The following is a 9,918-nucleotide window of genomic DNA, read 5'->3' as shown; positions in this document are numbered from 1 at the left end:
ATCAAATATTTTAATTTTGACAGTACCAACCCCAGCGATTTCCAAGGCATGATCATTTCCCATGAATACAGATCCTTCTGAGACTGGTTCATAATGATCAAACCATTCTCTCCGAGACGTCATATGCCACGTCGCTCCTGAATCCATAATCCATGTGTCACAAAATTTGTGCCTGCCTTCTGCAACAGTTGTTGCTTCGCTGAATAATATTTCACAACTCCTGAAGTACTGACCACATTTCCTTGAGAACTTTTCTTCGATACTCATACACTCTTTCTTGAAGTGCCCTTTACCGCCACATTTAAAGCAGTAAATATTTTTCTTCTTACTTCTCGACTTTGATCTACCTCGTCTTTGACTCCCACTGGAATCACGGTCCATAAATCTTCCTCTTATCATCGGTAACGCCTCTGCCTGCTTTGATGTTATCAACCTGTCTTCCTTATTCTTGCGTCGGCTTTCTTCTCCGAGAACCGCAGTTAAGACATCGTCGAATCTTAGAAAGCCCATCAGAATATTGTTGGTAATGTTGATGATAAGTTGATCGTATGAATCTGGTAGACTTTGAAGTAGAAGCTACGCACGTTCATTTTCCCCTATTTTATGCCCCATGGAAGTGAGTTGGGCAAATAGAGTATTTAGTGTATTGATATGGTCGGTCATCGATGAGGATTCCGCCATCCGAAGAGTATAAAGCCTTCTCTTTATGAAAATCATGTTGTGTAGCGACTTGACCTCGTACATCTTTGTCAGAGTATCCCAGATAACTTTGGTTGTTTTTATCTCAGAGATACTTTACAAAACTTCGTCAGCTATAGCTAAGTGTAAATTAGCAACAACATTATCATTAATCTCGTTCCACTTTACATCGTCCGTAATTTCCACTGGTCTATCTCCAATAGCCGCCAAGCAATTCTCCTTTCTTAAAACTGCTTGTATCTTTATTTTCCACAGCATAAAATTGCTTCCGTTGAACTTTGCTATCTTGTACCTTCCCGCCATTATGTCTATAAAAATTTTAGTAGACCGGACAAAATAATCCCGCCTTAATAAAAAAATGTCAAAAAATCTTTTCTGATGTGGAAGATCAGGCTGCAACCACAGAGCATACTCAGAATTTTAAGAAATTTTAAACAAAGGCTCTGATACCACTTGTTGGTCCCACGTGCAGAATTTGAGATAATAAAACCCGAAAATAAAGAATAAACTGGACACCGAAATTTACGTGGAAAACCCCTAAAAATTATTAGGATAAAAACCACGGGCAAGATGAAAAGAATTTCACTATAATATTTTGTGGTGTACAGCTCACTAACTGTGTTTCCAAAGAGAACACGCACTCTCCTAATACAGGAGAACAAAACACCTCACAAATATTATAAAACTAAGCACTCAAATTCTTATAAGATAAGAGAAAACTCGAAGAAGGGATGATTTGAAATGAAGGGAGGAGAGCTCTATTTATAGAGCCCCTTGTCCGTGTGAATAAGCGTTAAAAACGCGTATTAAAATTCATCTTCAAATTTTTTTCGGCCAACCCACGTTTTTCATTCAGTCCATTCAAAGTATGACACATTTGGCCCCATATCATTTAATTTTTTTGCCGACAACTTTGATGCCTTGCTTATTCTTAACCAACAGGTAAAAACCAGGGAAATATAAATTTAATTTCCATGTACTATGACGCATATCAAGCTCCGAAATTTAATGGTTGAAGAACTACTTTTATATTGTCTTTTATCTATCTTATATATATTATTCGACTAAAAATATATCTTATATTTATCTGTACTAAATAAATCAAAATTAAAGACCTTAAATGTCTCTTAGGACTTTTCCCATTTTCATATTAAAAAATACTCTCACAAATAAAAACCCGCCCCTTAAAAAAAAAAACAAAAAAGAAAATCACGAAATTAAAATTTAATCTTTACTCAAATTTTTTTAAAAAACTAATAACTATTCAAATATATACAAACAAAAAATAGTTTTATCTCGATTTATATTATCTTATGCATGTCATTAGTAAAAACACAATTTCTAGATTAAATCTTCATAATCGTTCATAAAACCTATATAATAAAAATAATATTTATAAGTATATAAAAATGCACACAAGCAATTATATGAATATTCTCTTGCAATTTATTATTATTATTATTATATATTTTTTTAAATCTTTTTGGTGCGTAAAAGTTTATATACCCTATTACAAAAAGATGTTAACTAGTTGAATTTTGTCGCGAACTAGTGAATGCATGGCGAGGTCACTTTTGTGTCCAACATGGTCAGTTCACTCGAGGCCACAACATATTTAGTAATAAAGCAGCCTCCAAGCTTTGGTTGAGAAATTAAGCCATATTTGCTTCTAAATAAAATATTCGAATTCGGTATCTAGACTGTGAGGCAATATTTAAATTTAATAGGCTATTTTTTTTAAATAAAATTTATTTAAAAATACAAAATGTTAGGAGGTATAACAATATTTTGACCAGAAAACGATCGACACGTGTCACTTACATATACGCACATTATCGCTTTCACTCCAAATAATAAATAGTATGATCCGACTTTAACAAGTGGACATTATCAACCAATTATAAAGTGAATAAAATACATGGCATGGGAATTGCGACCCACCTAAGATGGATGCAGAGAGACGAAACCGAATAAGCTATTTCCCATTAATATTAACAAGCTTTTTTGTGGTGGTTCTCCAATTGCTACTTAGCATACCATATAAACATTATGCCCACGATTAATAAAGTGCAATGGGCTGACTCGACAAAACTTAGGCTAAAGAATACAAAATAAAATTTGATTGTTAGATATTTTCAACGGTAGACAAATTTATGTTCATTGACACGTTGATTCTCGTGTGCGCATATATTCTAGTAGAAAATTGCACCACAATGCTCTCCGACCAGCGCCCGGTTGCTCCGGCACGAACACGGATTGACCCAAGCAGATCCATAAAAAATCTGAAACATAAAATTTTACATGTTCGGTGTCACGTCAATGCTCCGATAAAAAAAATAGAGAACGAAAATACAAATTAATGGACTAAAATCGTAAATAAAGAAATAACATTACCGAAAATGAAAATTGTGTAATTTACATAACCAAAAATATTATTGTGAAATCGAACGACCATTACAGCTAATTTGCGTCCGGGCAGATGCTGCGGCGGAGCCCATATTGCAAAAGCTTGTTATTCATGGCATCAGCTTGCACTAAGCTCGCCCTTCGCGGTGGTACCTTTCATGTCATTTAATCGGCCACTATGAGTTAAAATATTGGAATATAATTACCACACACACACACACACACACACACACACATATATATATATATATATATATATATATATATCCTCGCACTCGCACACTTCATGTAACCGGTTAAGGACATTCATATCGACAAGTATTATAATATTCACCTCATCAAAAAAACGTGAGATATAAATGTCACATTATATTAACATCTCAATTTTCTCGTATTTATTTTAACATTAATATTCGTAATTTATTAGTTTCACTATCCATTTATCCATCTTTGTTCTTATTTTATGTTAAATAAATATATTTTTCAATTTGTTTACACCTTTTAAATTATTATTATTTAAAATAAATATTAATATTATTTTAATTTTTTTTATTACGTAAAACTATTTCATCTTATTCACATATTGATATTGTATTATGTCCAAATATGCTCAAAATTGGGTAAAAGAACCAAATTGAGAAAGTGATCATTTAGTGGAATTTGGATATTTGATAAGAAGCATTTTCATAATTCACGAAATTTCTAAAAAATCCTATGTTATTTTCATCCATTTCAGATAAAAAATAGAATTCTATAAATAAATATTAAACATGAAATCTAGATGATGAAAAATAGCGGAGAAGAGATTTCGGGAGTGATTTATAATGTAGAATAATGTGTTTAGATGAATGAAATAATTTATGGAAGAAAATGAGAATTTCTAGAAACTAGCCATTGGATATTTTATTTACAAAAAAATTATTTCAGCTTTATTTAAATATATTAATTTTTTTAATATAAAATAGTAGTTTGGATTTGATTAAAATTGTTTTTTAAAAAATAAAAATAAATGCTGTGGTAGAAATTCATGTACCCACCCACATGTACGCGTCGTTTATTGGCAAAAACTTGTGTGAGACAATCTCACGGGTCGTATTTTGTGAGACGAATATCTTATTTGAATCATCCATGAAAAAATATTATTTTTTATGCTAAGAGTATTACTTTTTATTGTGGATATCGGTAAGATTGACCCGTCTCACAGATAAATATTTGTGAGACCGTCTCATAAAAGACATACTCATCTTTATTTTTGGTCCCGTAAATCACCAAGTTTGGATTTATTTCATAAGTCGGCATTTTTTCATTTATAGTTTTGTTTGTGCTGAGACTAAATTTTAATGATTTATAAGACTAAATGTGAAACCACGACAACTAAGCATGATAAATTTGTAATTTTTAATCTCTCTGTGCGTATGAACTTTTATCCTAAAAAAAGTAGTGTCTTATTTATCTAAAAGAGTTCAAATATGTATTACCCTATATTTTTAAGAAATAATATTTAAAGAATAATATCTTCATTGATGTGTTATTTTTATTTCTTAAAATGTAAATTCCTCTAATAATTTAATTTATCATGTTTAAATATTGGGGAACCAAGTAAATTTTTCTGTAAGCTCAGCTCGACGACCTTGTAATAGTAGCCTAAGCATAACGAGTCAGATTCAGAAAAATTATATTTTTCGTTCTATAAATTGCATGTTTTTTTTTAATTTTTGGTCATATTATTAGCAAATTTATCTTAAATAGGTTTTATGATATTTTTTATTAAACAAAAATGAAATATAATTGTAATTTGAGGCTAAAATGGTTTATTAAAAAGTTTAGCTATGTGACACCACAATGGCTTCCCTCGTTTAAAAAATGAATTATTTCATCTTTACGCATTTGTTTATTTTTTTTAAAATAGCACACACAAACACACACGCACATATATATCCAAAAGTGAGTAAGAACCAATAATCGGCCATTAACAAAGTAAAACTAAAGAGTTCCAAGTTTTACTAGTTACATGACTAAAAGATAAATTATAAAATAGGTAAAGTCAAAGCATTAAAATTAATTTTTTCCCTACACACACCCTATTTCTTATACCTCAAAAAATATATATTTACCATAAAAAGTTTCACATATCCTAATCATGCATATTCCATTAATTAGATCCACTTGAATCGTAGACCGAAGTTCCGAAGAAAGCCCTGTCACACCCAACCCAATCGCTTATAAATATTCAAGTGTCAAGCCATGGATATTCCCCTAGGCCAGAACACAAACCACATTCAAGAATCGAGTGTTTTCCTCTCTACTAAATATAATTTCTATCTATCTAGGTAAAAAAATCTCAAGAAATGGAAGGAAAAGGATGGGTTGGCAGATTTCTTGAGAAGGCAAAGCTTTACATAGCCATGATATGCTTACAATTTGGGCATGCTGGAATGAATATTATCACCAAAGTTTCTCTTGACGGAGGAATGAGCCATTATGTGCTAGTGGTCTATAGACATTCCTTTGCTACTGTGGCTATTGCCCCCTTTGCTCTTCTACTTGAAAGGTGAATATGTTACCAAATTCTGTAATTTTTTCAATAAAAAATAGTATTTTATGAAATTAACAGCAAAATCAAATGATATTTAATCTTTCGTTTTGTTTTTGGGTTTTGTCGCATAGGAAAGTGTGGCCAAAGATCACATTTACTATTTTCCTGCAGCTGTTTTTCTTGGGACTTCTGGGGTGAGAATTTATATAAAACATAAGCTCATGTATATATGCATCATATGTAACATGCCACTTACAAGTATTTTTTTCATCTTATTTTGGTTGGTAATTTCGTGTTGGGATTTAAATTTTGAAGGCCTGTGATCGATCAAAACTTGTACTACGCTGGTCTTAAATTCACTTCGCCGACATATGCATGCGCCCTGAGCAACATGTTACCTGCAATGACCTTTGTTATGGCAGTTATATGCAGGTATACTAAATCAAGAAAAACCCTATCTTTAACAATTCTGAGTGTTTGTACTGGAAACAAAATTAAACTAAAATCTCTTTTGGAAAAAAAAACATTCTCTACGTTTGAATTTACATTTAAAAAAAAAAACCCTTGAGAGCACAATTCAGAAATGAAGAAGAAAATCAATTATTTTCTGCCATAATTTTTAAGCTGTTAAACTCAAGAAAATGTACAAAATTTACTGCCTAGCTAGCTAGGTTCTGTCAAAAACAGCAACCGCCAAAAAAATGAACTGATTTGAGCTAAGAAATGAAGAGTTGTGTTGATCATATAGGATGGAGAAACTGGATTTGATGAAAATAAGGTGCCAAGCAAAGGTGGTGGGAACACTCATAACAGTTTGTGGAGCCATGCTAATGACATTATACAAAGGTGATGCCATAAACATGGTATGGTCAAAATACATACATCCTAGGCAGTCCTATGCTCCTCAAGCTACTGCTGCTCATGCCACCCAAGAAGATTGGATCAAGGGTTCAATTCTTCTCATTATCGCCACCCTAGCCTGGGCTTCTTTCTTCATCCTTCAGGTATATAAATTTTATTAATTATATATATATATATATATATATATGTGTGTGTGTGTGTGTGTGTGTGTGTGTTTTAATTTTACACTTTTCTCAGTGTTTTTTTATATATAGTTTTCTAATTCTACAGGCTATCACATTGAGGAAATACACAGCACAGCTTTCACTCACAGCCCTTGTGTGCTTTTTGGGAACACTGCAATCCATTGGTGTGACTTTGGTGATGGAGCACAAAAGAGATGCTTGGGTCATTGGTTGGGACATGAACCTGCTAGCTGCTGCATACGCTGTAAGTTTTTTTTCTCTTTTGTTTTTCCAATATTATATAAAATAACCTTTACTTTTTTTCTTATAAATATTTATTTGTGATTTTTCAACTTAAAATGTTTATGCAACGTTTATCTTGTATTGATTTAGGGTATTGTTTCTTCGGGGATTGCATATTACGTGCAAGGTTTGGTGATGCAAAAAAGAGGGCCAGTTTTTGTCACTTCTTTCAGTCCACTGATGATGATTATCGTAGCGATCATGGGCTCTTTCATCTTGGCTGAGAAAATATTTGTCGGGGGGTACGTAATTATAACATCCTAAATATTCCCGAAGAAATGTTTAAGATTTTCAGTATTATATGTAATTAATATAGTGTAATCCGGCTTTGTGCAGTGTTCTTGGAGCAGTGCTGATTGTGATTGGACTGTACGCAGTTCTATGGGGAAAATGCAAAGAAAAACGTGAAGGTGAAATTCTTGAACCAGAAAAGGGTGCAACTGGAAACAACCAAAATGTCACCGAAGTGGATGATATTGAAGCAAAATTTGTAGAATTAGAGAAAAATGGAGTTAAAAAACTGTTCGTGTTAGCAGTTAGTGCTCCAATGCCACAGCCGCCTCCCATGATAGCCATTGAAGCACCCAAATTAAACTAGGCGAGGAAAAAGAAGCGAAAGTAAAGGAAAAGAGAGAGTTAAACAACGTCGACGTCGACTAATCCCGGTTTCGAGGTGTGACAAATAATGGTACGAGAAAATATATGAAATGCTTCAAATTGGCTGCATGATTGGGAAATAATAAGGAAAAGGGCATGAATATGGTGACAATAGAGGTTTCGATTTTTCTTTTAAGTTCATATTTAGTAATTTGTTGTTTTGCTTATTAAATTCCGGAGCTTGTAACCTTTTTTGTTCGAGGTGATTAAAGATTTCCAGAGAAAATATATAGCGTTTTACTTTGCTTAATGTCCACTTCTAATAATTGTCGTAATTAAAGCCGTTAATCGCGTAAGAGACAAAAATATTCGAACCACTATATACAAGTACAAATATTAGAATAATGGATATTTTTTCAGTCATATTTGATTTAAAAAAAATGTTTCACTAGAGAAATGAAAATACTTATTTAAATTCAATAGAAAAAAGTTTATTTGATGACGATAAAGTTCAAATCATGAAACGTAATCGGAACAATCTCCTAAAATCTAATTAACATTTTCTTTAGGGTTTCTTGTTCAAAAGTTAGAATATAGAACCATGTAGTAAAACCATAAATTCAGTTTAAAAAATTTAAAATCCCGAGCATTAGTGGGAGTCTTAACTTACATAAATAAATTACTCGATCTATTTAAAATAACTTATTACCCCATTTCTCAATAGCAAAAAAGAAAAATGGATAGTATTTATTTACTACAATTAATATATTAAACTATATTTAATCAAAAGTTTGATAGCTTCAAGAGATATTTTTTAATGGTTAAAGTTTAAAGTTGTGCTAGGATTGCTGGTTCTGAGATCTATGAAATTCTCTGACTTGCTTGGATAAACGAAATTGAAGTGAATTTCAAATCTACTCGATATTAAGTTGTGCAATTTTAACAAATGCGCATGAGATGAGTGTCAGTTAAAATTCTTCCGCTAACAACAATTCATTTAAGCAATCATAATGTTGTGTGAATGTAAATTTTTAAATAATTAGAATCGATGGATTATGTGGTTTGCCGTCTAAAATTTGACATCTATCTGATTTTACTTAGACCATTTATTACCCTACGATTAGATTAATCATGTTTTATTATGACGAAACAAGAATATATGTATAATTTAATTCCTCCGAGTTAGAAGGGTAACTTAATTATACCAAATTTGAAATATGCATTGTATGAAACCGTGTGATTCTATGTCGAAATTTCAAACCTACGATAATTTTATTACAACATATATAATGCACGGAACATACTTTACAAGGTACTTTTTCGGCCAGGTTTGCCTAGTATTAATTATCAGTTGAAAATATTATTTTTTTGGTTGAACTGTCAATTATTTTCCCCTAAATACATGGTAATATATTTGAAACGAATTCTTGATGGTTTCTTTCATAATAAATTATAAGATATCATGTGATTTTTTATTTTTTATTTTGGTTTCATATTTCAGTTTGTGAACGTCATTCTAAGCTGATCGCTATACATATTGTGAATAGGAAATTTAATTCAAAAAAATATATAAAAAACAGACAATAAATATATATATAACTTATCCTTCAAATAAATATTGGATCTCACATTAAAACAAAACAATTTTTCTTATAAAATTAACCTCGTGAAAATTATATAAAAAAATTGAATTAAATAAAAATTTGAAAGTCAAAGTCAACTCACAATTGACAACCAAGCATACTAATTACAAATTTAAGACAAAAAAAAAAAAAAAAAAAAACACCAGCCAACCTACGAATACTAGAGTTAGTAAATCTAGTAAAAAGGTACGAAAGTGGGTGATTGACCGATTGAATACCATAATACCGTTTGCTTAATTATTGCATTAGATCGTCCAGTACTAATAATGCTAAGTAAATTATTTTCAGTAATATTAAACCAGTTAGGTCTAGGTGTTTATTATTTTTATCAAAAAAATTAAAACTGTTCGGTATTTTAAATTGTACAATACACAAAATCTCATTTATCATCGTTTTCTTTATAATATTGCTCCTAATAATCATAATTCCAAGTAAGCGACTACCTTACAATCACGGTCATACGGATATTTTTTAGGCTCGAAGTAAATTTCAAAATTTAGTCCTTAAAATATTATGAATTGTTCCATAATCTTTTGAATTATGAGAGTTTTTCAAGTCTAAACATGTGAAAAAAAGTGTAAACATACAAGATAATAATATAATATTTACACTTTGGCTCGACCTTACTGTTTGTACAAGTCAAAACAGGCGAATTTGGCTCTTAAATTTTGGTTACACATGACAGGCAAATTTAATAGAAGCTATGCAC

At 31.3% G+C, this 9,918-nt stretch overlaps 1 protein-coding gene across 1 annotated transcript; it reads left to right on the top strand.

The window, feature by feature from the left end:
• The first annotated feature begins 5,378 nt into the window (after nt 1–5,378).
• LOC142544575 (WAT1-related protein At5g07050-like) lies at nt 5,379–7,857 on the top strand. Its single transcript, XM_075651611.1, has 7 exons — nt 5,379–5,656; nt 5,773–5,835; nt 5,957–6,073; nt 6,390–6,645; nt 6,773–6,931; nt 7,060–7,211; nt 7,306–7,857. Exons 1-7 carry the CDS (start codon nt 5,454–5,456, stop codon nt 7,565–7,567), a joined length of 1,212 nt encoding a protein of 403 aa, XP_075507726.1. The 5' UTR covers nt 5,379–5,453; the 3' UTR covers nt 7,568–7,857.
• Nucleotides 7,858–9,918: the final 2,061 nt, after the last annotated feature.

Source organism: Primulina tabacum, chromosome 5, assembly GCF_025594145.1.
Source record: "Primulina tabacum isolate GXHZ01 chromosome 5, ASM2559414v2, whole genome shotgun sequence".
Taxonomy (NCBI): Eukaryota; Viridiplantae; Streptophyta; class Magnoliopsida; order Lamiales; family Gesneriaceae; genus Primulina; species Primulina tabacum.
This window is presented reverse-complemented; position numbering and strand designations above follow the sequence as displayed.

Bases quoted from the DNA above. Each gene is read 5' to 3' on its own strand.
- LOC142544575 (XM_075651611.1), top strand. From the start codon at position 5,454: ATGGAAGGAAAAGGATGGGTTGGCAGATTTCTTGAGAAGGCAAAGCTT. The intron at 5,836-5,956 runs GTGAGAATTTAT...TAAATTTTGAAG, and splicing joins TTTTTCTTGGGACTTCTGGG to GCCTGTGATCGATCAAAACT. The intron at 6,074-6,389 runs GTATACTAAATC...TTGATCATATAG, and splicing joins GTTATGGCAGTTATATGCAG to GATGGAGAAACTGGATTTGA.